The following is a 24,818-nucleotide window of genomic DNA, read 5'->3' as shown; positions in this document are numbered from 1 at the left end:
GATGGTCTTGGATTGCCTTTGGTTGAACGGGGGAGCTCACTAACCTCTAGTTGGCCCACGTACGCTAAAAAAGTAAGGCGGTCATGCGATGATTGCGGGGAAACCATCAAACCTAACCCTGTCATGAAGATTATTGCTTCGGCTTGCAGAAGTCCAAGAGTAGACCTGGATGAAGATAATGCATCTAATGGGGCAAAAAGATTGCAAATACTACAGCTCAACTGTGATTTGTGCCATGTTGGTTCACAAGTTGGACCCTACACCTGCTTGTTACATGCTAATATGTGCTGCTTGACATGGAATGGAAGACCAGACCTCCTTTTTGTGTGCTCAAAAACCCCTGACAACTCCAGGAAACCCATATTCTTGCAAATTATTCATACCCATGAACAAATACCATTTTGCCACCCTCATAATCTTCTTCATGTATTTTAAATGGGTTTGATCTATCAACCATGGTTAAATCATGGGAATACTGAAATAACATTGCGAAATGGCCAGACTCACCTTGAAATGCAAAGAGATCAAGGAGAAGATAAAAGCTTTCAGGTCTTGGACGAGATAGTAAAATACCCGTAGACCTTCTGGATCCGCAGACTCGGTCACGTCGACAAGAGATCCTATCTTTGCTGTCTATTTGTGAAGGGTTGTCAGTCTGCTTTCGCGCAGCATTGATAGAGGCTGACTACTGTACCTCAAACGAGATATGCTCATTCCCAAGCTTGATCTCTAATTCCTGGCGCCCGTCCTTATTTTTCTGTGGCCACTTCGAATCATCTTCCCTGATGATGTTTCGTTAACAGATATACACTCGCCCATGCAGATTCGTCTCTGCGTACTTCATTATCTCACTCTCCTTGATAATCCGTTTAAGCTCTGCAATCATAAGAGAGCTCACGCACACTGCAAAAAGAGAAAGTGATAAGAGCTCAGTTTCACACCCCAGACCACGAAAGGAACTTTGGTAGTCTCACTTTCTTTACGGATCAACGAGTCATTCCGATAATTCGAGTTATTCGCATAGCGTACCGCGGCACTGCGACCGTCGCCGAGAGTGCGAAAGTCGAATTCTGATCGCTGTCAGCTGCTAAGAACGATAGAAAGACCTAGTGATGCGGATTTCTCACCTAGAAACTCATGCCCAAACCGCCCAGAATGCCCTGAGCTTGACGGGGAAGTCAGCAGCTGGGGAGATCTGGGCATCTGTGGGGTCACATCTTACTAGTAACGAAGGTAGAAAGGCTCGCTCTGATTGTTTAGGTTCGACATCCTGCCTGATTTTCCAGACGCAAGAGAAAATGCAGCGCTTCGAGATTGTTCGTCATATTCCCCCAGGCGGGCTCGATGGAAGATTGATAGCTTCTTGCTTAGTCATCCGCACCGCGAGTCTGGCTGATAACAGCGCTCGTCAATACTGGCCAGGTGTGCAGCAACGACACTCGGATCAATTCCCCTTTATCGCAATTGTCTTACGGATACGCAAATGGTGCTCTCAATGCCGAGAGAATTATATTTATTACCACAACGTTTCTCTTAATCTACAAAATAGTCCAGTTTACAACGTTGTTCAGCGGGCGATATATTCGAGGAACCGTTCTCATCACGGCTGACGACCCTCCGTCCCTCCCCCGGACCACATCACCAAAAGACACTTCCCCGCGCGTGTGGACGTCAATATGGCGTTATACCTTGAAAATGCATACAGCCTGGTGCACCAGGACAATTCCGCCGACCAGCCCACATTGCAGGAGCTGAAGACGCAGTTGGAGAAGGGGACAGACGAGTCGAAGATGGAGACTATGAGGCGGATTTTGACAATAATGCTCAACGGTGATCCGATGCCCCAGTTGCTCATGCACATTATCCGCTTTGTCATGCCTTCAAAAAGCAAGCCTCTGAAGAAGCTCCTTTATTTCTATTACGAGATATGCCCGAAACTCGATAGCAATGGAAAGTTGAAGCAGGAGATGATTTTGGTCTGGTGAGTAAAATGCTCCTGTTCCGAGTATCGCTGGCTGATGAAATGTAGCAATGGCATCCGCAATGATCTCCAACACCCCAATGAATATGTCCGGGGAAATACTCTTCGATTCCTTTGCAAATTACGGGAGCCCGAGCTACTAGAGCCTTTACTCTCTTCGGCGCGACTATGCCTGGACTATCGACATGCGTATGTGCGAAAAAGCGCTGTTTGGGCTATTGCATCAATATTTCAGCATTCCGAATCTCTTATTCCCGACGCTCCAGACCTCATCTACACCTTCCTCGAAGAAGAAAGCGACCCAGCTTGCAAGCGAAACGCTTTCGCTGCTCTGCTTACCATCAGCCATCAAAAGGCTCTTGAGTATCTCAATAAGACGCTTGACAGTATACCAAATGCCGATGAGCTGCTTCAGCTCGTAGAACTGGAATTTATCAGGAAGGATGCTGTGCAGAATACGCAGAACAAGGTTAATATTTCCTCCACGCGACGAGGACATGGATGAGAACTAATTTATTATAGGCCAAGTACCTTCGTTTAATATTTGATCTCCTTGATGCTGGCGATAGCACTGTTGTGTATGAAGCAGCTACCTCTCTAACAGCTCTTACATCGAACCCAGTGGCAGTTAAGGCGGCTGCTGCCAAGTTGATTGAACTGAGTATAAAAGAACCAGACAATAACGTCAAATTGATCGTTCTTGACAGAGTGGACCAACTACGGATCCGCAATGAAGGAGTTTTAGAGGATCTTACCATGGAAATTTTACGAGTTTTGTCGAGCCCCGATATTGACGTCCGACGGAAAGCTTTGGGAATTGCGTTAGAAATGGTATCGAGTAAGAATGTTGAAGAGATCGTCCTGCTTCTAAAGAAGGAGCTCGCGAAGACCGTTGACGAGCAGTACGAGAAGGTAAGAGAGGGTTCTCTAATTACCTCGTTCCAGGCTAATTCAAGCGATAGAATAACGAATATCGACAATTGTTGATCCAATCTATTCATCAATGTGCCATCAAATTTTCAGAAATTGCAGCAAGTGTCGTTGACCTTCTTATGGACTTCATTGTTGATTTCAACAATAACTCTGCAGTTGACGTTATCACGTTTGTAAAGGAAGTGGTGGAGAAGTTCCCTCAACTCCGTCAATCTATCTTAGAGCGCTTAGTGTCGACACTGGGCGAAGTAAGAGCTGGAAGGGTTTATCGCGGAGTTCTATGGGTTGTCGGCGAATACTCTCTTGAGCAGAACGATATTAGAGAAGCCTGGAAAAGGATTAGAACTAGCTTGGGAGAGATTCCGATCTTGGCCTCGGAGCAGAGGCTGTTGGACGAGGACTCGGATGAAACCGCAGAGAACAATGAGCAGCTTAATGGTCACCCGAAACCATCATCCGGCCCGAAGGTTTTAGCGGATGGTACTTATGCACAGGAAACAGCCCTGACGAGCCAATCTGCGGCAGCGGCTAAACTGGAAGCTATCAAGGCTGCTCGGAAACCTCCACTTCGCCAACTCATACTTGATGGCGACTACTATCTTGCGACAGTGCTTTCTTCGACATTGACTAAATTGGTGATGCGTCATTCCGAGGTCTCACAGGATGTTGCCCGAACCAACGCTCTTCGCGCAGAGGCGATGTTGATCATGATCTCCGTGATTCGTGTTGGACAATCTCAATTCGTCAAAGCTCACATCGATGAGGACTCGGTCGACCGTATCATGTCGTGTGTTCGGTCTCTGGCGGAATTTACAGAACGGAAAGACCTTGAGACCACGTTCTTGGAAGATACACGACAAGCGTTCCGTGCAATGGTTCAAGTAGAAGAGAAAAAACGGGCCACCAAGGAAGCCGTTGAAAAGGCGAAGGCAGCGGTACAGGTCGACGACGCGATCCCCATCAGACAATTCGCAAAGAGATCTGGGGGTGACGAAGGTGATGAAATTGAATTGGACTTGGCCAAGGCTACTGGTGGCGATTCGACTGTCGAGGATATTTCTTCGAAGTTGAGTAAAGTTGTCCAACTGACTGGTTATTCCGACGCAGTTTATGCTGAGGCCTATGTCAACGTCCATCAGTTTGATATTGTATTGGATGTCTTGCTCGTCAACCAGACGACGGAAACTTTACAAAACCTATCCGTCGAATTTGCAACACTTGGTGACTTGAAAGTTGTCGAGCGGCCCACGACACAAAACCTGGGCCCGCATGATTTCTTGAATGTTCAGGCTACCATCAAGGTCTCATCCACAGATACGGGTGTCATCTTTGGTAATGTTGTTTATGATGGGCCTAGTTCGACCGAGTCCCACGTTGTTATTCTCAATGACATCAAGGCAGACATCATGGACTATATCCAACCCGGGAGCTGTACAGAAACTCAGTTCCGAAGCATGTGGACTGAGTTCGAGTGGGAAAACAAGGTTAATGTCCATTCGAAGGGCAAGAGTCTAAGAGGCTTCCTACAACAAATCATGGAACGCACCAACATGAGCTGTTTAACTCCGGAGGCTTCGCTTGAAGGGGATTGCCAATTCTTAAGTGCAAATCTCTACGCAAAGAGTATCTTTGGTAAGCTAGCATCCTGTTTGCCATTTTCAAGTCCATCTACTAATCGCTATCTTTCTAGGCGAGGATGCTCTTGCAAATGTAAGCATTGAGAAAGAAGGTGAAGAAGGCCCGATTACGGGCTTCGTGAGAATACGAAGCCGATCTCAAGGTTTGGCATTAAGTTTAGGGTCCTTGAAGGGATTAAAGGCGAACGCGTAGATATCACTTGAGGCATGCTTTTGACATTCGATACTAGTTTAGATGGCGGAGTTGCATATTTTTCTCTTTGAATGCTTTTCTTTTACTCTTCAATATGTAACAACTTCTTTTAATCCCAGTTCCAGTTTGTGTCCGAGGATCGCCTTAAAAAAATGAAGGGAGCAGCTGACCATCCAACTGGTTCCAAGGCACAGAGTTTTTGCCTCTTCAAAATTCTCCGTAGATTTATGTACGGAGTACTCCGTATTAGCAATCAGTTGCCCAGACATCCGGGACTGGCAGCAACCAAAAAGAACAGCCTTTGATTGATCCAGCATGCTATGGCCAGGGGTAACTATGTGCAGGCACAGTGAGTGGAGGCTCGGTTCGTTCTTTCAGTTTCAGCCGAGCTACAGGCAACTGAGTGACATAACATATGGTCAGCGATTTCGCTGCGTCAACATTGACATGTGAAACCAAATATCACTCACTAACCGTCTCCTGACCTAAGGACCTTTTACACTCTTCCTATATTACCTGAGTCTGCTCTCCTACCCCAGGAACCACAGTTGCCATCAACATTCCAGGGCTCCAATTCGGAACTTCGGGATCAGACCCACCCGCCCGCTTTCGGCTCCTGGATCTTTTCAGCCCCAGGCGGCACTGATACGCCTTCAGAAACCTTTTAATCGGCTCTTCTGGAAAGCTGCAGACTGGAGGGGAGGAGAATCTCGGCTCCTAGGATAACTACTGAACTAGTCTTTCCCCCCAGGATGGTGTAGTACCAAGCCGACAAGACAATGACGCTCAGTAGTTTGCTTGATTGCGATCGCTCGCCAGATGGATACTCGTCGTCTGAAGAGGAACAGCTGCAGCGTGTGGATATAGGGAAAGATTCTGTCCTTGCTGTTGGACCGAAAACATTGTTGATTTTGACCGCTAAGTCTCTTGTCATCGCTGGCATGTCTCCCACCTTTTGGACATGGCGCATTTCTGCGCTGTCAGGATTTGCTGCATGGGGCTAATCGAATTACAGATGAAAACGCGAAGAAAAAGGATTCCCGTAGCTGCTGTTCCCCATATTGGTGCTGTATGCTTACAACTGCCTTTGTCCTTCTCTCCTTGACTTTTATAGCCGCTAACTTGCCTTCTCTCTGTAGCTGGGAAATTGCAAAGACTATCTATTCCGTATTTTAACGTCTTATGGGCGGACGTATCCCACGAGTACATCACCATAAAATATGCAGAATCAACCTCAAACGACGATGTCTCAGTTGCGTCAGTGTACTACCCAGTTGATCCGGCGCACAAATCGAAAACTAAACAATGGCTCGAGGAGCTTATGAACGCGGCTTACGGGAAAGCACAGCGCGAAAAGAAAGTCAAAGTGCTTATAAATCCGTTCGGAGGGAAAGGTCGAGCTCAAAAGCTGTATTCCAGGGAGGTTGAGCCTGTATTCGCAGCAGCACAATGCGAAGTTGATGTTGAAATAACTACTCATCAGGGTCATGCGGTAGAGATTGCACAGAATATTGACCTTCAAGCGTATGATGTGATTGCGCCTGCATCTGGTGATGGTGTTGCCTACGAAGTTTTTAACGGATTGGGTAAAAGAGCTGATGCTGGCGAAGCACTCCGCAGTCTTGCGGTAGCCCATATTCCATGTGGATCCGGAAATGCAATGAGCTGGAATCTTTACGGTACGGGTTCTCCGAGCATGGCTGCACTTTGTATCGTTAAGGGTTTGAGAACTCCCTTAGATCTCGTCTCCATCACACAAGGAGATAGAAGAACGCTGTCGTTTCTGTCGCAGTCATTTGGTATAATTGCTGAGAGCGACCTTGGAACGGACCATATCCGATGGATGGGTAGCGCTCGCTTCACATATGGATTTCTAGTTCGGCTTTTTGGGAAAACAGTGTATCCGTGTGACCTTGCTGTCAAAGTTGAAATTGGCGATAAAGACGACATCAAGGATCATTATCGAGCCGGGTTGGAACAAAAGTCTTCTCATTCACCCCGAGGTTCTAAATCTGAAACCGTTGGACTCCCGCCTCTCCGGCACGGTACGGTCGCTGATCCCCTCCCTGACGATTGGGAGCTTATCACGCACGACAAAATGGGTAACTTTTATGCTGGAAACATGGGATATATGGCACCAGATGCCAATTTCTTCCCAACTGCGCTACCAAATGATGGGATGCTCGATTTGATAACAATTCGCGGCGATATTTCTCGGCTAACTGCGCTTCAGATGCTTATGGCTGTTGAAAATGGTACGCTGTTTGACATGCCTGAAGTACACGTCCAGAAGGTTTCCGGCTATAGGATTATTCCCCGGGAAAGGGAGGATGGCTATATTAGTATCGATGGGGAGAAAGTGCCATTTGAGCCTTTTCAAGCGGAAGTCCATAAAGGACTCGGGACCGCTATTTCGAAATCCGGCCACAGGTACCAAACACCGGAAATCCGGTGATTTTCCGCTGCCTTCTTTGAAGATGATACAGGAATCCCGCCCCCGACGATTCACAAAATCCTGTGGCACCGATACTATGTTCGTGGAGCTATCCGTTTTATTTCCATCAGCATTCCTTTTCTGCCTTGGCTTGATGGCATATTGGAGGGTGCTGGCGTCAAGAGATTCAGATTTTGTACTTTTATTCCGTTGGTTTCTCCTTTCAAAATCTCCGCCCAAGTCTTCCACCTTTCCTTGGCAGAGCCCTTTTTAAGCTCTTTTCCCTGATTGTCCAAGACCCATCATGGTGGTTCCATTGTGTTGTTGTTGGACGCTATCACGACGTGTTAGAAATAAATTTCATTCTTACAATCTTCAGGCCTTTTGATGCCTCCTAGCTGGGATAATGGCGTTTTCCCAGCGCCCAGCAGGTGCATGTATATTACTGCAAGGCAGGGACGAATTTTTCGACAGATTTCAGCCTGATCGCTGGATGATGTGGCTTCTGTTAACCTCCTGGCACCCAGATATGAGATATTAAGGGCCAGAAACACATAGCATTGTATGTAGAAAAAATACATTTCTTTCTAAGGAGAAATAGCCTAGTTCTGTTTAAATGCTTTAGATAGTCGCGGTTTTGCTTGTTCAAATTCTCAAATAAGTACGGAATAGAGCATGCCTAATCCTCTATCCCTCCCCACCCTTCCTCATCCTCGTCAGAATCTTCTATCCCTTTTAACTCTTTCACACCCCACATCACTAATCGGCCATCTTCAAGAGTCTCCGCTGCCCTCTTCCGAACTGTCTTATTTGGACTCTTCTCCTTTAAACGCTCAATAGGTCGAAGTATCAGCTCCATTGGTACCCCATCCTTCAGTTTTGTTCTCGGCAAATCCTCTTCAGCGACATCGGCATTCTCATCATCCTCAACGGCATCGGTGGCGCATTTTTCAAGCTCATCGAGCCAAATGTCCATAATATGATAGCGGATGCCGTCCGGACCTTTTGGCATGGCTGAGGAGTCCGACTGCTTGCTATTAAAATTGATGGGACACAGTGGGCCTTCTTGAAGCAGGTCGAGATAAGTTTCCAAATCAGCCCAATTATCCACTTGTTCTTCGTCATCGTCCGTTCTTTTCCTCTTTTTGCTGTTTTTGCTATTGATTTTCTCCTCCTTTCCCGTGGTCTTCTGAATCCCTTGTTTTCTAGCTTTGAGGCCCTTTTTAATGAATATCTCAAAGGCAACACCCACATAACAACGTATTAGATACAGGTACTTGTCTAGTCTGAGTCGGTCCAGGGAATGGAAGTCTCTCGACATCGTTATCCAAAATGCACGGAGGAAAGGTTGTAGGATTTGCCCAGGTAGACTGGGTACGAGTGTGTATGAGAGTGAACGGGAGAGAGATTGCTGGTTTAGAGGTCGATCGCAATGGTACATACCTGTTTGTTATACAATCAGTAGTGGTCGCAATATCTTTACTGCATCTTTGAAGCATAAGGCGAAGACTGAACCATGTAAAAGGTATATCTAACATACAAAAGAATAAGCCCTTCCATATCTTTAAAAGATCAATCAACTGCAAATCGCGACGGCTTTTCAGGAATAATGTTAACGAGTCGAGGGCTTTCTCACGGGTCCGTCGATCTGAGACGCAGTTAGACGTGAGCCAATTTAGCTAAAAACAAAGCTAGAGCACAATAAGAACGATGACAAGCTTACCACTCGACGTGAGTTCCCTTAAAAACGGAGACTGCTGTACGTCTGTCATATTGAACTAGCTCCTAGGCGACACCGGATGCACCGGCGAAAGCGCTTGCAATCGGTGCTTTTGTGGACAGGAAAAATTGAGAAGACCTAGGATATTAAGTACATCAAAGTTCCGCTCTAAACAGTGAGAAATATTTCTATATTCTCTGGATATATAGCAGTAACTATGGCCGTGACCTTGCCTCAAAAATTTTGGTGCCATTCGCGATGGGTGACGGTCTTAACAGCCGAAGTTTGCATTGTTTGTGTGGTTTGTGCGGTTTGTATCATGAACTTGTGTTGCTTGCAAAAATTCCCGGTCACCACAACACCGCGCGATGACGGGCTATGATACTTTTGCTATTATTGTAGCTTCACAGAAAGAAGAAAGAAAATAGGCACCGCGATATACACTTTGGCTAATATTAAACACTTGTTGTAGAATCGAAAGTCACAGACATAGTACAAACTCAGGACATCATCGGAACAGAGCGCAAAATCATAATAGGCATGGCCGGCGAGCTTCAAATCAACCGTAACGCCCGGCACACCACGCTTAAATACCTGATGGAATGACAGACAGAGTGGGAACAGGGCCCTCGTGAATTAGGTGATATATGGTATAATTGCACAATGGAACAGATCATTAAACAGGATTAGGCGCAAAGGGAAACAAGCAGGAAAGGTAGATCATTACAAGGTGGCATTTGGTGCCGAGGAAAAAAAAACGTAATAAACTTCAAGCACCGGGCGCCTTGTATGCGTTGTGACGGCCAATTTCAACTGCAAGAGGTTGGGAAAAAAGGACATGGTGATTTGAGGATACGGAGCTATCGCGAGGCGAGACTGAGAGGGTGTTGAAAATCGGAGGCAGCATGGTACACTAATTAAGAAGAGCGCTGTAGGACGAGTGCATTCACGAGATGGCCTTCTTTCCATCCCTGGGAAAGCAGCGTTTCGTTCTCTTTCAATATCTTGCCTAAGTATGCGATTCGAAGTCTGTGCTGGCCCGTGAGCTAAAAAGAAACCAAAGATTTAGCATCAACACTCTTGATATGACTACCCAAGATCAGATGCAGATACATACCGCTGCCCCGCTCTGTATCTTTCGCACCAGGACGCCGACCGATTGATCTTTGCCAATCTCAATAGTCAAGTCAGGACTACCTCGATCGCTAAGTCTTGCACAGACTTTGATCATATCTCTCTCATTTCTCTTCCCCTTTTCTTCGCGTTTGTCTTCAATATCTTCCTCTAGCTCGTCGTCCGAGTCGATATCCATTGCCAGCTTGGTATTTGTAACCTCGTCGTCAGCTTCACCGCTTCGCATGTCTTCCTCTCCGCCTCTCGCGTCGACAATGTTTGAAGGATCTGAAACGATAACTTGAGGAAGTCGATACAATGCTCCATTTTCGTCATAACAGCCATCACAAAGGTCACCTGTCGGGACAGTCACCCCAGCAGCATCAATAATGCTCTGTGCTGTAGGTAAATCACCACTTCTCATGAGCGAGATTGCTAGTTTCAATGCCGCCCATACTTCGGGTCTCCCGGTCACTCGGGTGTCAAAAAATTCTTGACGTTCGCGATCTATCTGAGCTTTCGACCATGCGCGACGCTTGCTGCGCCAGACATGAAGGCGGATCGGTTGGTTATAGTGTTCGCTCAGAGCAACAGCCTGGTGGCGACGGCGAGTCGAATGTGGCGGACGAGAGGTAGAGGCATTGGAGCGAGAGCGAGATAGAGACCGGCTTAAGCCTGGGGTGTTTGGACCAGCTCCTTCAGTAGCGGGATTGGTGCCTTGAAAGGATTCGGCGTGCTGGCCTTGGTCGGCATGAGCAGCATGCGGGAAGCCAGAAGGGTCTCGCGACAAGCAGCAGCCCTGGATGGAAGAAATCATGGATTAGCAACGAGCAAGACAGACCAACACATTGATCACCCGCGACAATATCCGTGAAAATGCGCCTATCGTCCCGGTACCCGATGTTGGAGGGGCTCTAAACTCTAGACTCGGGGACGCATCTCATAAAACCGCCCTCCATTTTGATGGAAGAAGAATCAAAGTCCATCCATCGCTTTAAAAGAATGGAATAGGCACACAATACACTCTCAAAACATTTCCCCTCACTCCGGGGTTCCCAACATTTGTCAAGTTGATCAAACAACCCACTTACCATGGCTCATGATGCAAATCAATGGTCTATCTGTCCCAGAACCTTCTCCACAGACTGTAACAGGCTAGCACGAGAGGATGAGGAGGAAGGATGCAAGAAGGAGAGAGCAAAAAGTGGGCTGAAGATGCCTCTCCAAGTGAAATGTTCTTGGTTTGGGTTTCACTGGTCTCCTCAGAACTGGAAGTTTGGGACTCCATCGCCGAGACCATGCGCAACATACCGACACTAACAACTGACAGCTGAGAGTGTGGAGAACATTGAACAGTAATCAAGTAACTAACAAGTTAACTAGTTTAGTTAGCTGCCGTGTCTGCTGTGGTGAGTTGCTCTGTAACTAATGCTCCGCAGCTACCATTGAAATTAATTCCCGCCATGTGGACTGGATGTTTGTGATTACTCCGTACGTGTAGCTCTGTATGGAGCGACCCTTTACTCTGTACATCTGTCTGTTTGGAGTAGTCAGTGAACTAGCAAGTTTTCCAAGAATTTTTTTAGCTTGATGCAGTGCATCACTTGCAATTCAACACCATTCTGTTGGTCTCCTTAACAACAACTATTGGTTTTTCCCGGTGGCATTTGGTAGGGGAGGCAACTACCTGAGAGGAAACCAAATACAAAACCTCTCAGTACATATATACACGGAGTATATACATACGTATTGTTCTCAAGGAATGATCTGCGCTAGCTGGCCTCAGTACGGAGTACTCCGTACGTTAAGTGGTAACTATGGAGTACATCCTGAATGTACAGTACTTTGGTCGTTTAAACCCCCATCTTACTCAATAGATCCAGTGTATTTAGCTATGGAATTACAGAGCTGCAACTGCTTCATTGGGATAAGTCACGACAGGTGGTCTGAGAATTCTCTGTTATTAGCGGGGATCTCAAAAGACAGCGAATGGCTTTTTAATGCGTAAGTTAGTCAAAGCTATCGCCGTCTTCATCATCGCTACCAAATATGGCTTTGAATACAGCATCACCAGGACGCTCAGCTTCCAGCACCTCATTGCGGTCCGGGTCAATCGGTTTCTTAATTAACTCCGGAAGAGGCTGGTCCTGCGGCAGCTTCCCTAGGTGAATGCTGGATACATTATTTTGGGATTCCATCATCAGTTTATTCATGGTATCTTTGGAAACGAGCTCGAGATTGCGCTCCTTCACCATTTCTGCCGTCTCCTTGGCATTATCGTTGCCGGAACCAGAATCTGTCCTGCTTGGAGCATATCGAAGGTTGAATCGTTTATACAGCAGCCGCGTCGGGGAGAATTGCAGGGTTATCCTGGTCATCGGACCATACATTCCCAACTTTGCGGCCGCTTCTGCCGGGTCTTCTGGTTTCTTCTCTGTTTTTCTGAGTAACGGCCCTGATGGATCTGCGCCATTGGACGGGGAAAGGGTACTGGAAGTAGACGAAGTAAACCGAGAAGCCATCAATCCAGACATGGGTTTGAACACTTCTGCTGCGCGGGCGAATTCATTAAGCTCATTTAACCAATCATCAGTTGACGCTCCTGGGCATTTAGGTGGAAAGTTGTCCGTCAACCCAGCTTGAATCTCAAGGAATGCGCGATAGCGATCTCGCTTGGACTTGTCCTCCGAGTAAGGCATCCACCCACTGGCACCACGGTTAAGTGCTTGTATCGCAGTTTCTTTGTCAAGACGGGGAACAAGATTCCACAAGTCTCTTTGTTTTTGAGACTCCGACCTCTCGAAACCTTTGGGTGGCCCTTCGCCTAAAGCGGGTGGTAGGTCGGTCCTCCCCGTGATTTTCACCAGTTTCTCCCGGCCCTCAGGCGTTATATAATCGAATACCGACTTCCCGGGAAGCTGGGCTTCACCAAGAATGGCGGCTCTTGATTTAGGGTCCAGGGTTGAGGATTTTGCGGCCTCTGCTACTGATATATAGCCAGCAACATCGCTGGCAACAGACTGCAGTTTAGAGGATTTCCAGTCTGCAGGAACCTCGGGAGGTGCATATTTAATGGCATCCGTGGATAGAGACAACGCCGACATGCGATTCCCCAGCAGGAAACCATCAATTGGAAAGCGACCATCGTAGCATTTTCGAAACCCCGGTTTTGCTTTCTCTGCTGCTGCCTTTTTCGAAATAAAAACAGGCTTTTTGTCTAAGAGAGGGTTGGAGGACCTGATCGCAGGTCTCGATTCTTTTGATTTTCGGTCATCCACGAGGACTCTATTATAAGAAAGTTGGGGCCCCATTTCGTAGGGATCTTCCTCATCTGAGCCTGTGTCATTGAGTATGCCAACCCCAAACCCACCTCGTTTTGGAAACTTGTGTTTTTTATTAGCTGCCATTTTACCTAGTGACAGATTTGGGCCGCTGAACGTCCCTGCGCCACCATCTTCATCGTCCGACCTTATTTCCCGCTTCGACCTTGACGAATATTGTAACCGAGATTCTCTTTGAAAACCAATTCCTTTATAGTCATCTTTCCGATCAAACGATATCATCGGCGAATTTTCGGGGGCAAAGAGGTAGGTCTGATCACTATCATCAACTCCGTCGTGTAAATTGGCCCTTCGCCTGACTTTTGGCCCGACTCCCTGGCCTTCTTTCCAGCCCATCCTTTTCAGAAGTTTCACTCCCATAGTTTCCCCGCTCACTCTAAATATATCCATAAGGCCAGCCTTCCTATTCGGATCCGTTGCTGTTGACCCAAAACCGGCAAACTCGTCTGTAGTGTGCAGCTTCCGTGCCTCTTCAGCTTCGCGAAGGTCTTCTTCGTCCATGAAATCTTCGGGACGCTGTTGGACCGGCTGTTTTCGGTCCTTTGCGCGATCCAGACGTGAGGAGATGTACGTTGAAGGTGTCCATCCTTCCTTCGAACCCACAGTATTAAAATACCTGTTTGAAAAAGTCATCAGTGAGAGATTTCGCTGATAAACCAGCGGAACTCACCCTGCGCTGAATCCACCAGTAAATGCACCGTGGAGCCGTTTCCGGCCGCGTTCATCAGTCACTTCTTGTTTCCAAACTGGGACGTACGAGCCATCATCCCGGGATTGGCGATCCGCAGCCGGCAATGGGGTGCCATAAAAAACAAAAGGAGAATGCGACGACTGAAGAGAGTCCTCTTCAAACACATCCCGTGATCTTTTAAATGACATCGTTTGCCGGAATGTGAAGAAGGCCAAAGCAAGAATCCGGTTATCTGCCGTGTTTTCCGCTTTTACTGCTTCGCTCCACTGCTGGAGATCGGAGTATCAAAGAGCCGAAAGATCCTACCGTCATATATCTTTCTTCAATTGTATTTCGGGGTGGCTAGGCGTGGCATTTGGAATTGTCAGCAGGAGAAGCGGCACGGGAATCACTGCAGAAAGGTATCTTGCTGATACTTACAAGTGACGAACTTGAACAGTCCGTGCTCCGTCAAGCATATGTACTCTGGAGGTCATCTCCCTTCCAGGGTTTAATCACCGTCGTTCCATGCCAACACAGCTGATCAATTCATCGACCCGCTTGACCGCTCTCTGGCAAAAAAACTGATTATATAATACAAATTAATGATCGGCGGCGATCACCTGGATGATGCAAACGTGACAAACATCTGGGCAGGCGCTGGAGTCACGGGGCCGGGAGTTGTTCCCGCCTTGGGGCAGTGGCAGGAGCGACGCTTACGGTACGGAACGCATACTTAAGTTACATCCCCAGCAACGTCCCTCGATCTCTCGATAACCCCCAGACGAGTTGCCAGGCATCGTGTTGCAGCACGGGCACCCAAGACTCGCCGTCAGATTCGACAATCCTCCAAATTGGCTCGCATCGCCGCCTTCTTCATTCCGTCTCACCTCGCATATGTAATCTTTGCAGAGTGAGAGGCGAGTTCAGTATCGCATCTGTTGGGGACCATGGTTCTGTGAGGCGGTTCAGACTTTGGACCATCGTTTCCTCTCGTTACTTGCTTACGCTCTCTTACCGACGAAAACAGCCTCCACCACTTCTCCACACTTCGTCCTAGTGTATGTAAGTTACCCCAAGTGACGAACCTGGTTCAGACCAGCGATTCATCGAAAGCTTTTGAGAGCCTAATAATACTCGAGAAGATATGCAGCGCCTACCTTTGAACGAATTGACGAGCACTCAAAAGCTGCGTGAATGACATTCTTTGCTGTCGACAGCTGACCCGTTATTCCTGCAGCCTCCACTTCTCGCTCCCTTGTTCAGTTTCAAATCGCTTGGTCCCTCCCCTCCCTCGTTCCCAGCCAGCTGGCCGGGTAGGGCCCGTCGTATCCATTTCACCACTGGACAACCCGCGGAGGCATTACGGGGTTCAGTGCCTCTGTGCCCAGTCTAGTTTCAATTATTCGTCGCAATGTCCACAGCAGCATCGCAAGCTTCTCCAGTCGTAGTTCGCAATCCTGCTACTCAACACCCGCATCCATCCTATCGACCTCCTGCTGCTGACACCCCCCAAAGAACTCGCACCAGCGGTGGAGGGGCGGCACAATATTCTCATTCCCAGAGTCGTTCGGGCTCGCGATCTTACGGGCACGATCGTTCGGCGTCAAATAAAGGCCCTCCATCTGGCCACCCGCGACGCGAATACGAATCGCTCAAAGCCGCCACGGCTCCTCGCAGCGCATCCCGCGATCGCACTCAAGAACCCAATCTGCCATACCGGACTGATTCTCGTGTTCATCGTCGCCAGTCTTCCAAACCTACATACTCTCGGAATAGTACCGACATGACCGGCCCAAGTTCCGGAGTAGCCGATGGATATGGTTCTGTGCATACGTCTCATCATCCGCCAAACGGGTCTGGTATCACCAACCAGACGAGACGACGCACTACAATCACTGCTTCATCGGGCCAATGGGCTTTAGGCAAAACGATTGGGGCTGGGAGCATGGGAAAGGTGAAACTTGCTAAAAACGTAGAGACTGGTGAACAGGTATCGTGGAAGCCGCTACAATTATGAAGACATGAGGAAAGTCCCGATACTAACGCTTCCCTCTTTTTTAAGGTTGCCGTAAAGATCATACCGAGACATTCCACCGAAGAACATAGAAGCACTCGGGAGAGTGAACGCGCAGACCGCTCGAAGGAGATTCGAACAGCAAGAGAAGCGGCAATAGTCACTCTATTGAACCATCCTTATGTGTGCGGAATGCGCGATGTTGTGCGAACGAATCATCACTGGTACATGTTTTTCGAGTATGTGAATGGTGGCCAGATGTTGGACTACATAATTTCGCACGGAAAGTTAAAAGAAAAGCAAGCACGCAAATTTGCTCGCCAGATTGCGAGTGCTCTTGATTACTGTCACAAGAATAACATTGTACACCGAGATTTGAAGATCGAGAATATCTTGATCAGCAAAACTGGGGACATTAAAATCATCGATTTTGGTCTGAGCAACCTCTTTTCTCCAAAAGGCCAGCTCAAAACATTTTGTGGAAGTTTATACTTTGCGGCTCCTGAACTGCTTCAGGCTCGACAATACACTGGTCCCGAAGTTGATGTCTGGAGCTTCGGGATTGTTCTATACGTGTTGGTGTGTGGCAAGGTGCCGTTCGACGATCAGAGCATGCCGCAACTCCATGCAAAAATCAAAAGGGGCGTGGTAGAATACCCGCAAGGGCTTTCATCTGGTAATTTGGACTACTTAACTTTTCTTAGAAAACGGTATCACTGATATCTTTTCCTCATAGATTGCCGAAATATCATCTCCCGAATGCTTGTTACCGACCCCAAGCAACGGGCTAGCTTGACTGAGATCATGAACCACCCTTGGATGACAAAAGGATTTAGTGGGCCACCCGAAAACTACCTTCCGCACCGCGATCCACTACAGCTCCCGCTAGATTCAGAAGTGATCCGTAGAATGACGGGATTTGATTTTGGGCCCCCAGAATTCATCTCTGCCCAACTCACCAAGGTGATTGAATCAGAGGATTACCAAAGTGCTGTTCGTGCGTTTGTTAAGGAGCACCATACTCCGAATCCTGTGAACGACAAAAAAAGAGGCGTATTCGATTTCTATAAACGCCGAAACTCGACCAGCAAAGACACGCTTTCCAACACCTCGCTCGAAGCAATGCCCCATGGTCTCGATCCAGCTAATGGCTACCACCCACTTATTGCTGTTTATAATCTTGTCAAGGAAAAGCTTAACAGAGAGAAACAGGAGGTGCATCCTGGTGGCTTGGCTATCCCACATAGCCCGGGCGAGGCACCCGTTAAATTCCCCGATATCTCAGCACCTGAGGCTGCCCATACAAACCAAAGATCATATGAAATTCCTGGAGAGAGGGATACTGGGGGGAGGTCCCGGCCAAGAGCTCGGACACACGGCGACGACGAGATATCCGAAGGGATCAAAAACCTCAAACTTGCCAAACCTTCGGGCCCAGCTTCCCCTGCCATCGTTACCCCGCAGATTGAGCAACCCCCAAGGAAGGAAAATGCAGCTGTTGGTTTACTACGACGCTTGAGCACTAGAAGAACCCGTGATAAGGGCCGTGGCGAGAAAACCACTGCCCATCATGCGCAAGCTTTGAATGTACAGTCACCAGATAGTCTTCCTCCACCGCGGAAGAGTTTTAGTATGAGAAGGACTAGACGAGGGGAAGCTTCACCTGCTACTATTCACCACGGGGGAAGTCAGCCTCAGCAACAAGAGGTTTCCCGTGGGGAGCTATCTTCCAGAGCTATTAATCTACTGGGAAGGTCTACCAGCGTTAATTCGGCAGATTTTAGAAGCCGAAAGAATCCCAGCCGAGGAGGAACAGATACTCTCTCTCCAGCAACCGCACATGATCCGCCATTGACAAGTGGCTCAGATCGGTCGAGCCTAAACGTTCAAAGATCCAAAGCATCCGATAACGCCAACTCGGATTCTAGGTCAGGGTACAAGCCTCAGACGTTGAGAACAAAGTCTTTAGGCCATGCCAGACGCGAAAGTATTCAGGCTCGGAGGGCTCGCCGAGAGGAAGCGAGGGAAGCCAATGTACCTGAAGAAACCGATGCTGAGCTGGCGCAGGCAAGCACCAGCATCGAGAATGGCACTACCGCCGAGGAGTCCCTCAAGCCTGTGTATCTCAAGGGTCTTTTCAGCGTGTCTACAACGAGTAACAAACCATTACCGTTTATCCGATCTGATATCATCCGAGTCCTGAGACAGCTGGGCGTTGAATACGTTGAAATCAGAGGCGGATTCAGTTGTCGACACGCTCCCAGTATAGATCTGAAGCGTGTTATCGATGTGCGCCCACCAAGCCCAGAGCAGCAGGGCATGGTCGCGGGCCACCGTCGTAAAATCAGCTTTGGAGGTCTTCGTGGGCACGAACGTGAAGAGAATAAAGATGATGCCAAGAGTCAACAACGGTCCTCTCGGCGACATGCTGATCAAAGCTTCATCAGTAACTCGGATGGATCCGAGGACTATGCCGCCAACCGTGAACACAATGCTGGAGAACGCGTGTTAGGCGAAACAACGACTAGGGTACAGAGTGATACCGGCGAAAACTTAGTACTTCGATTTGAAATTCTCATCGTCAAGGTTCCTCTCTTCTCGCTTCATGGAATTCAGTTTAAAAAGGTATCTGGGGGGATGTGGCAGTACCGGGAAATGGCTAAAAAGATTCTTGATGCCTTGAGACTCTAAATCCGTGCATCGTCACTGCGAGCGTTGCTCCAATGATTTTACCAGTCTCGGTTCCGCCGATTGTGTTTCCGCAGTTAATACTCGGCACTCATCGTTAAATTGGTTTTGTTCGAGTCCCAACTCGAGCGTTCCTCCGGTCCTCTGGCAGCTGCGATTTCTATAGCCACTTTGTCCTCACAGGGCTTGCAACCCTACCGTTTAAAGCCTGACAAATGATAGCATACTTTCAACTGGTTTCGGCTAATTGTGTCGAGTCGAATCCCCTGGACAGCGAAGCAAGCTCACTGTCACCGTCGCTGTCAGCACAGATTCCTCTAGCGACTCTTTTCTTGTTTTCCCTCAAATATTGACTTTTCTTCGAACACAGTTATTTATGGACTGTCAATGTGGGCCTTATGCTACCTTAGCAGTGTATGATTTTTAATTACCCATTTTCGCCTTATGTGGTTTATTTGATGAAACGGAGTGCTTAGTGACTATATCCACCCATACTACATCAGCCTTTATAAACGTTGCTTTTCCCATGATATTGTCTGTTTGAGAAATGATGATTTAGCTTTTCATTTTTGTTGAAGACTTTAGCCTCTTGATGTTTGTACCGTATCTCATGCTACAATCAGAAGTCTTGATAAAGATTTGATTGTAACTATTGTGTCAAGCATGCATAAAACAGTTTCAAACGCAGCATTGGTCTGAAAGTATGGCAGGTGTGTATTGGCATTTGAATGAGCATAACTAGCAAAAGCTATAAGGCGCATTCATATTTGTCTGCTTGCTAGTTTATTCTTATGACCTGTGTAGTATCTATCTCAATACGTACTTGAATGCTGAGTGCTCTGTTGGGAGAATTCTATAATGATCATGATTGAACAACTGGGACAGCTACAGGAGTTGACTCAGCATATATTTTTGTGATTGACATTGGACTGTTCTTGTCTTCAGGACTTCATCTTCATGCTGGGCTGAATAAAATACCTAACATGACAGAAACCTAGGCTCCAGCAAGCGTATCTTGCGGATGAGGCTGAAGCAAGCCCTGGACAATAACTATTTCTCAGGTGTAGTTAAGGCTTAACCTTGTTGGTCAACCCGGAACTTTGTACCTGGAAAGGGAGTCTGTGCGGGGCACGGTGCTGCAAGAGGCCCAAGTACTGTGCAGCATGGTTAAGAAGAGTTAACCCAGTCTCACAAGGGAATTTCCAACTGGGATGAGTGACGCACAATAAGAAAGAAGAGAAGAGAAGAGGAAGAGGGAGCAAGGAACAGGATTTTTAATATACAAATGAGAGGTTTAAGAGAAAATGCTGGAGCAGAAAACAGCTATTCCTCACATATTGTTGCTCTTTAATTCTTAATCAGCCAATGACTGGAATCTGGTGCAAACAGATGTCTGGGCAACTATTGCTTATGGTGTTTATTTACCAGCTGAGTGAGACTTGAACCTTATTCATACTATTTGAATTGGGTCTATGCAAGATCACAGTGAAGCTCCGCTCCTTTTCAGATAGAATGTTAAGATGTAAGGATTCGCCCGCGAACCCCTTACACAGATAAACAACACTCGCGAGGGCTGGGAGCCACTCACAAGATGTTGGGAGTGGATGTGTACCTCGCGAGATGCTGAGTCACATGCTCGCTAGCACACACAAAAAGGCAGCCACTGCGCGAACCCCTTAATGGAGGCCAGTGGCAATCTTGTCTACAGTCATACACAGTTGCTAGAAGAATATAAGACTTTTTACCTTGTGTATTCCTTTTCCACGTACAATTCCTACTAGAGATCCATTGTCACGCTGATCCGCGAAGTACAATCCTCACATAAGATGTGTGAACCTGCATTGAAGTACTTCCTACAACACTAATTACAACCTGAAACCCAGCTGATGAACTGATCATTGTAACAAAAGAGAAGGGGAAAAAAATGAATAAAGCAAAAAGGGACTGTGAAAGCATACAATCTGTCAGGTATAGTACATGCTGCTGACATAGTTAATCAAAAAGTTCACAAAAATAATCCTTGTTTGATACTGGAGATTTCTTGATATACTTATAGTGAACATGACCACTGTCATTCATTGCAAGTGTATGTGCAATCAATATTAGATTTTTGATCTGACTCTCAATCTTAGCAGGGAACTCTCAACTGACCGGACAAACTTACCTCCTGCCTGTTGAGGCCTAAAATCATGAAGCAATCTAAGTTAGTATCGCCTACCACTACCAGTTCTTGATGTATTTGTGCTCAGAAGATAAATTGCGTTTATATTTTTTTGTGGTTGTTGGCTCAGGTTTTCATCTTTAATCTTTAGATGAGGTCTTCTAAAGATTGCCTCTCTCATGAAACCTGTTGCCAGTGATTCAAGTTCATCCAAATTTATTAGAATTCTCTGTAAAATCTGTCGCTTCTCACAAGCATAGTCTCTTCTCTCATGGAATTTGCTGGGTGCCAGAAGTTGTAGCAGGATGTAGTGGCCTTTCTTATAGAATCCATCACCCTGTGGAATATCTTCCTGAAGATTTCGCGTACTACTATGGCCCTAGAGGTAGATCTTATAGATCTACTTACTCCAAGGACTATAACTTCCTATAAAGTAGTTTGTTTGATAACCTTGAGTTTAATAACAGTTGAAGTGCTTCACCTATGATATGAAATAGATACCCTGAAGAATGCTTGAAATTAGGGCTTTTTAATTCAAGAACAGTTCTTCTGGAACCTTTCTCTCTTTGAGTCCTTGGCACTTGCTAGTTTGGCAGTTTCAAGTAACTTACTATAGATACTACTACAGTAGATCCCCGCTATAGCGATTTAAATTTGGAAGCTTGTTCGATTCGTTATATAGGGGAATTCGCTATATAGGGGGTGCGCATTGAAAATAGGCACAAATATCTTGCTGCTGCTGAGTTTGAAGCCTCTTTGCTGCTATTTTGCTCTTGTAGCTGTTGAGCTGCTGAATTAGCTGTTGATCTCCCTGATCTTGCTGCTCTTTATACAGCTGGAGCTATTTAACTAGATCTAAAGCCTTCAAAGATGTAATTAATGGGAGCATCTCTGTAGCCAAATCCTTATTCTCTTCACTCTCATCTGCTGGATCTAGCAGTGCAATAACATGCTGCTCAATAGCCTCAGAAGAATCCTCCACTACTTCATTGCTGGATTGAGAAAGTGCTGAATATCCATCAGGTTTTGAATTACTGAGAGAAGACAGAGTCTTTGGAACTCACTGGTGATCTCCTGTAAGGATTCGCCGCGAACCCCTTACACAGACAAACAGCACCCGCGAGGGCCAGAGGCCTCAGCTCGCGAGCTGCTGGGAGTTGCATGTGTCCTCGCGAGGCACTAAGTCACGTGCTCGCGAGCACACATAAAAGGCTGTCACTGCGCGAACCCCTTGCTGGGAGCCAGTGGCAATCTTGTTTACAAGTTGTACATAGTTGCCAGAATACAGACCTTTTACCTCGCGTACTCTTTTTCCATGTATATTCCTCCTAGAGATTCATTGTCACGCTGATCCACACGTACGATCCTCACATCTCCATAATTGAATCATCCTCAGGATCCAACCGTACAGGTCTTTTGGGAAATAAAGCTCTGTTAAAGCAGTGAATAATTAAGGCTGTAGACATGTTTATATGCCATGCCTTGATTCCCCAGCACAGTGCCATCAAAATATTGACTGTAGCAAGAGACTGCAGCTTGTGAGCCCAGAGGGCCTTCTTTTGCTCAATTGAAATAGTGGTCTGGCGCAGCATTGGGTCTCATTATAACAAATTGCCTATAAAATATTCAAAAGAGTTAGCAAATTTCAGTTTATTGGAGATTAACGAATTTTGTAGGGAGATTCAAATTTGGGAAGAGATTTCGTCCGTTATATAGGGGAATTCGTTGTATGGGGGTTCGCTATAGCGGGGATCTACTGTAGTACCTACTAAGGGAAGCTAATAATCTGTGGCTTTTTGATTAAAAATTTAATATTCTTTAATATTTGTAGTCTCTAAGCTTTCAATATTTTTGCAGAAGAACCTTCATCTTTTGATATCTTTAGCAGTTATTAGTATTTTCATCTGAAAATTAGAGTGTAATATTAGGAAAAAAAGAGCTTTCAGAAATATAGTTTCATATAATTTAAACCTGAGAGAAGTTGCTAGTGTTGTGAAAAGAGGAGTTGCCTTTGTAATTTGTAAATTTTCTGAAAAGATATTTGTTAAATTTTTCATAAAGTTTGTAATCTTTAAAATTGTGTAGAATTCAAAATTGATAAACTAGTATAGTGAATATTCAGTCCTCTTGCAAAGTTTTTCTCTGACTAGGCCAGAGTTGACCACGACAGTTTTTTTCCCCACACAAGCATTTGACAGCATCAGGATCAATATCTTTTCCATCCTTTATTGGATTCCAATTAGGATGATAATCAAATGTAAGTTCTGTACCTGCTGGGATATTAGTTAAAGCAAAAAAAGCCAAACCAAATATACGCTGGTCCGCATGCTTGTGGGACACGGGAAACATTTTGCAGTTAGGGTTGCAAGAATGATTCATAAACCGAGTAACAGAGCCAAATTTCCGCCCATCAACTACATACACATCCTCATCATCAACGAGAAAGTCTAGTGAAAATAAGTAACTAGCTTTGTTGGAGATAGCTCTTTCCCGATTATCGGCTTCGGATTTTGTAAGTAATTCTCCAAGATAGCAATCAATGTATTGGCCTGCTTGAATAGAATTCTTTGATCTTAACCCTGCAGTTTGTTGCGCGTAAGTAGCTAAGTCATGATGTTATGCTGTTAGATTCATAGCACTGCACTTACCAAAGCCTCGATTCCGAGTTTCAAATATTTCAAGCCTGACTCTTCGTCCTCTCTCAACAACTCGATTCATACAAGTCGAGCTGCAGCTACACAACATAGAACACTCATAGATCATGGACATTCGCTCCATGAAATCTTCTCGTAAAACAACGGCGCCATTATCGCCAACTTTGTATGGCACAATTCTTTGGTCCGACCCCTCCTCTTGCGAAGGACAAGTGCATATATTCAAATCACATTTTTCTGCGAAACAGCTGCAACCGGCATGGAAACTAGCATCCACTGGGGTGACACCCTTATGCATTTTGTAGCAACTGACGAATTCGAAATTGAAATCAACGTCGCGGGTTGCGCGATTGCAGGCAAAATAGACCGGGGGGCCATCTATTGACAAAAGCTTTTCGATATAAAGATTTTGCAAGTCGAGAGCCGTGTGGTTCGCGGGCTTGCCAGGTCGAAATGTCCGTGTAGCACGGGGAAGTTTAGTTGCGCTACGTTTGCCCTCTTTAGCTTTCATATACATAACGGACATGCATCTCTGGACGTCATTGACCAAGTAATGCTGAGATAACCCATGGTGAGGGGGCAGCGAAGATGCTGGGGAGTCCTCTTCATCCCGGCGTCGTTTTTGGGTGCTGCAGAAGCTCTCTGTTTCAGAACTCGAGAATCTTGCAGCGGCGATGTCCAGTTCCAGAAGACTTTCACGGGTCTGCTTTGGAGCAAACAATTCACGCTTTCCGTTTGTGATGTTTCTTTCTCCTGGTTGTGTGAAGGCAGTTAGAAGTAGCTGCGAGGTACGCAGCGAAGTGCCAATTGCCTAAACCAGTTAGCGCGCTTTGCGACCACAACAATCGTGGGCAGATTTGGGGAAAACAGCAATGGTCCAAACCACATATCAAAGCCTAAGCAATAAAATGATTTGAAAAATTTTTTGCTTGAGCACACCAAAACAATACTTTATGTCATACCTTAAAGGGATAAGAAGTTTGCTCTTCCTCAGAAGTTGTGTCAGCGGTCAGGTCTATCACCATATTGTGTGCTACAGCAGCTTCAAAAACTAGCTATGGCTTTAATCTTCATCAATTTCATAAATTAGAGCATTTTAAGATAACAACTTTTAAATTTTTCCATTAGCATAGACAAACATGAAAGTTCATTGAAAGCTGTTCTTTTTATAAAAGAATAATATGTTGCTTGAATTTTTAAATGTGCAAAGTTAGCAATACTTATAAAAAGTCATGTTAAAAAACTCAGCAGTAGTAAACTTTAAGTTAACTTACTA

At 46.2% G+C, this 24,818-nt stretch overlaps 8 protein-coding genes across 8 annotated transcripts; 3 read left to right on the top strand and 5 right to left on the bottom strand.

Moving 5' to 3' along the window:
- Positions 1-185: 185 nt before the first annotated feature.
- MAGO2 (Protein mago nashi 2) lies at positions 186-1,312 on the bottom strand. The gene is made up of 7 exons (XM_003070083.2): positions 1,223-1,312; positions 1,128-1,165; positions 975-1,070; positions 840-903; positions 695-782; positions 508-633; positions 186-446 (listed from the first exon to the last, which is right to left on the bottom strand). Exons 1-7 carry the CDS (start codon positions 1,267-1,269, stop codon positions 432-434), a joined length of 474 nt encoding a protein of 157 aa, XP_003070129.2. The 5' UTR covers positions 1,270-1,312; the 3' UTR covers positions 186-431.
- A 185-nt stretch (positions 1,313-1,497) lies between these two features.
- SEC26 (coatomer subunit beta) lies at positions 1,498-4,922 on the top strand. Its single transcript, XM_003070084.2, has 5 exons — positions 1,498-1,981; positions 2,030-2,450; positions 2,504-2,893; positions 2,944-4,546; positions 4,605-4,922. Exons 1-5 carry the CDS (start codon positions 1,677-1,679, stop codon positions 4,742-4,744), a joined length of 2,859 nt encoding a protein of 952 aa, XP_003070130.2. The 5' UTR covers positions 1,498-1,676; the 3' UTR covers positions 4,745-4,922.
- Positions 4,923-5,013: 91 nt separating this feature from the next.
- Positions 5,014-7,444, top strand: LCB4 (sphinganine kinase lcb4). Its single transcript, XM_003070085.2, has 4 exons — positions 5,014-5,162; positions 5,235-5,683; positions 5,760-5,813; positions 5,884-7,444. Exons 2-4 carry the CDS (start codon positions 5,524-5,526, stop codon positions 7,197-7,199), a joined length of 1,530 nt encoding a protein of 509 aa, XP_003070131.1. The 5' UTR covers positions 5,014-5,162; positions 5,235-5,523; the 3' UTR covers positions 7,200-7,444.
- Positions 7,445-7,774: 330 nt separating this feature from the next.
- On the bottom strand, positions 7,775-9,124 carry D8B26_005885 (uncharacterized protein). The gene is made up of 3 exons (XM_003070086.2): positions 8,902-9,124; positions 8,719-8,826; positions 7,775-8,621 (listed from the first exon to the last, which is right to left on the bottom strand). The coding sequence occupies exons 1-3, from the start codon at positions 8,948-8,950 to the stop codon at positions 7,858-7,860; spliced, it is 921 nt and encodes a 306-aa protein (XP_003070132.1). The 5' UTR covers positions 8,951-9,124; the 3' UTR covers positions 7,775-7,857.
- A 98-nt stretch (positions 9,125-9,222) lies between these two features.
- Positions 9,223-11,305, bottom strand: D8B26_005884 (uncharacterized protein). Its single transcript, XM_003070087.2, has 3 exons — positions 11,103-11,305; positions 10,016-10,810; positions 9,223-9,944 (listed from the first exon to the last, which is right to left on the bottom strand). The coding sequence occupies exons 1-3, from the start codon at positions 11,103-11,105 to the stop codon at positions 9,816-9,818; spliced, it is 927 nt and encodes a 308-aa protein (XP_003070133.2). The 5' UTR covers positions 11,106-11,305; the 3' UTR covers positions 9,223-9,815.
- A 672-nt stretch (positions 11,306-11,977) lies between these two features.
- D8B26_005883 (uncharacterized protein) lies at positions 11,978-14,366 on the bottom strand. Its single transcript, XM_003070088.2, has 2 exons — positions 14,023-14,366; positions 11,978-13,968 (listed from the first exon to the last, which is right to left on the bottom strand). Exons 1-2 carry the CDS (start codon positions 14,229-14,231, stop codon positions 12,021-12,023), a joined length of 2,157 nt encoding a protein of 718 aa, XP_003070134.2. The 5' UTR covers positions 14,232-14,366; the 3' UTR covers positions 11,978-12,020.
- An 851-nt stretch (positions 14,367-15,217) lies between these two features.
- KIN1 (serine/threonine-protein kinase KIN2) lies at positions 15,218-19,394 on the top strand. Its single transcript, XM_066125025.1, has 3 exons — positions 15,218-16,015; positions 16,088-16,715; positions 16,776-19,394. Exons 1-3 carry the CDS (start codon positions 15,437-15,439, stop codon positions 18,728-18,730), a joined length of 3,162 nt encoding a protein of 1,053 aa, XP_065981106.1. The 5' UTR covers positions 15,218-15,436; the 3' UTR covers positions 18,731-19,394.
- A 4,110-nt stretch (positions 19,395-23,504) lies between these two features.
- D8B26_005881 (uncharacterized protein) lies at positions 23,505-24,567 on the bottom strand (the record flags this gene model as incomplete). Its single annotated transcript, XM_066125024.1, has 2 exons — positions 23,505-24,353; positions 24,505-24,567. The coding sequence occupies 2 exons, from the start codon at positions 24,565-24,567 to the stop codon at positions 23,505-23,507; spliced, it is 912 nt and encodes a 303-aa protein (XP_065981105.1).
- Between the last annotated feature and the right edge of the window lie 251 nt (positions 24,568-24,818).

This window comes from Coccidioides posadasii, chromosome 3 (assembly GCF_018416015.2).
Source record: "Coccidioides posadasii str. Silveira chromosome 3, complete sequence".
In the NCBI taxonomy this organism is placed as follows: Eukaryota; Fungi; Ascomycota; class Eurotiomycetes; order Onygenales; family Onygenaceae; genus Coccidioides; species Coccidioides posadasii.
This window is presented reverse-complemented; position numbering and strand designations above follow the sequence as displayed.

Coding starts and splice junctions, on each gene's coding strand:
- D8B26_005884 (XM_003070087.2), bottom strand. Junction 9,945..10,015: donor AGATACAGAGCGGGGCAGCG/GTATGTATCTGC, acceptor GTTTCTTTTTAG/CTCACGGGCCAGCACAGACT.
- D8B26_005883 (XM_003070088.2), bottom strand. CDS start 14,231: ATGTCATTTAAAAGATCACGGGATGTGTTTGAAGAGGACTCTCTTCAG. Junction 13,969..14,022: donor ACTGGTGGATTCAGCGCAGG/GTGAGTTCCGCT, acceptor TTTTTCAAACAG/GTATTTTAATACTGTGGGTT.
- SEC26 (XM_003070084.2), top strand. CDS start 1,677: ATGGCGTTATACCTTGAAAATGCATACAGCCTGGTGCACCAGGACAAT. Junction 2,894..2,943: donor TTGACGAGCAGTACGAGAAG/GTAAGAGAGGGT, acceptor TTCAAGCGATAG/AATAACGAATATCGACAATT. Junction 4,547..4,604: donor CTACGCAAAGAGTATCTTTG/GTAAGCTAGCAT, acceptor CTATCTTTCTAG/GCGAGGATGCTCTTGCAAAT.
- LCB4 (XM_003070085.2), top strand. CDS start 5,524: ATGACGCTCAGTAGTTTGCTTGATTGCGATCGCTCGCCAGATGGATAC. Junction 5,684..5,759: donor TAAGTCTCTTGTCATCGCTG/GCATGTCTCCCA, acceptor ATCGAATTACAG/ATGAAAACGCGAAGAAAAAG. Junction 5,814..5,883: donor CTGTTCCCCATATTGGTGCT/GTATGCTTACAA, acceptor TTCTCTCTGTAG/CTGGGAAATTGCAAAGACTA.
- KIN1 (XM_066125025.1), top strand. CDS start 15,437: ATGTCCACAGCAGCATCGCAAGCTTCTCCAGTCGTAGTTCGCAATCCT. Junction 16,016..16,087: donor ACGTAGAGACTGGTGAACAG/GTATCGTGGAAG, acceptor CTCTTTTTTAAG/GTTGCCGTAAAGATCATACC. Junction 16,716..16,775: donor CCCGCAAGGGCTTTCATCTG/GTAATTTGGACT, acceptor TTTTCCTCATAG/ATTGCCGAAATATCATCTCC.
- D8B26_005885 (XM_003070086.2), bottom strand. CDS start 8,950: ATGACAGACGTACAGCAGTCTCCGTTTTTAAGGGAACTCACGTCGAGT. Junction 8,827..8,901: donor AAGGGAACTCACGTCGAGTG/GTAAGCTTGTCA, acceptor ACTGCGTCTCAG/ATCGACGGACCCGTGAGAAA. Junction 8,622..8,718: donor ATGGAAGGGCTTATTCTTTT/GTATGTTAGATA, acceptor TATAACAAACAG/GTATGTACCATTGCGATCGA.
- MAGO2 (XM_003070083.2), bottom strand. CDS start 1,269: ATGTCGAACCTAAACAATCAGAGCGAGCCTTTCTACCTTCGTTACTA. Junction 904..974: donor CTCGTTGATCCGTAAAGAAA/GTGAGACTACCA, acceptor CTCTTTTTGCAG/TGTGCGTGAGCTCTCTTATG. Junction 634..694: donor ATGAGCATATCTCGTTTGAG/GTACAGTAGTCA, acceptor CTTCACAAATAG/ACAGCAAAGATAGGATCTCT.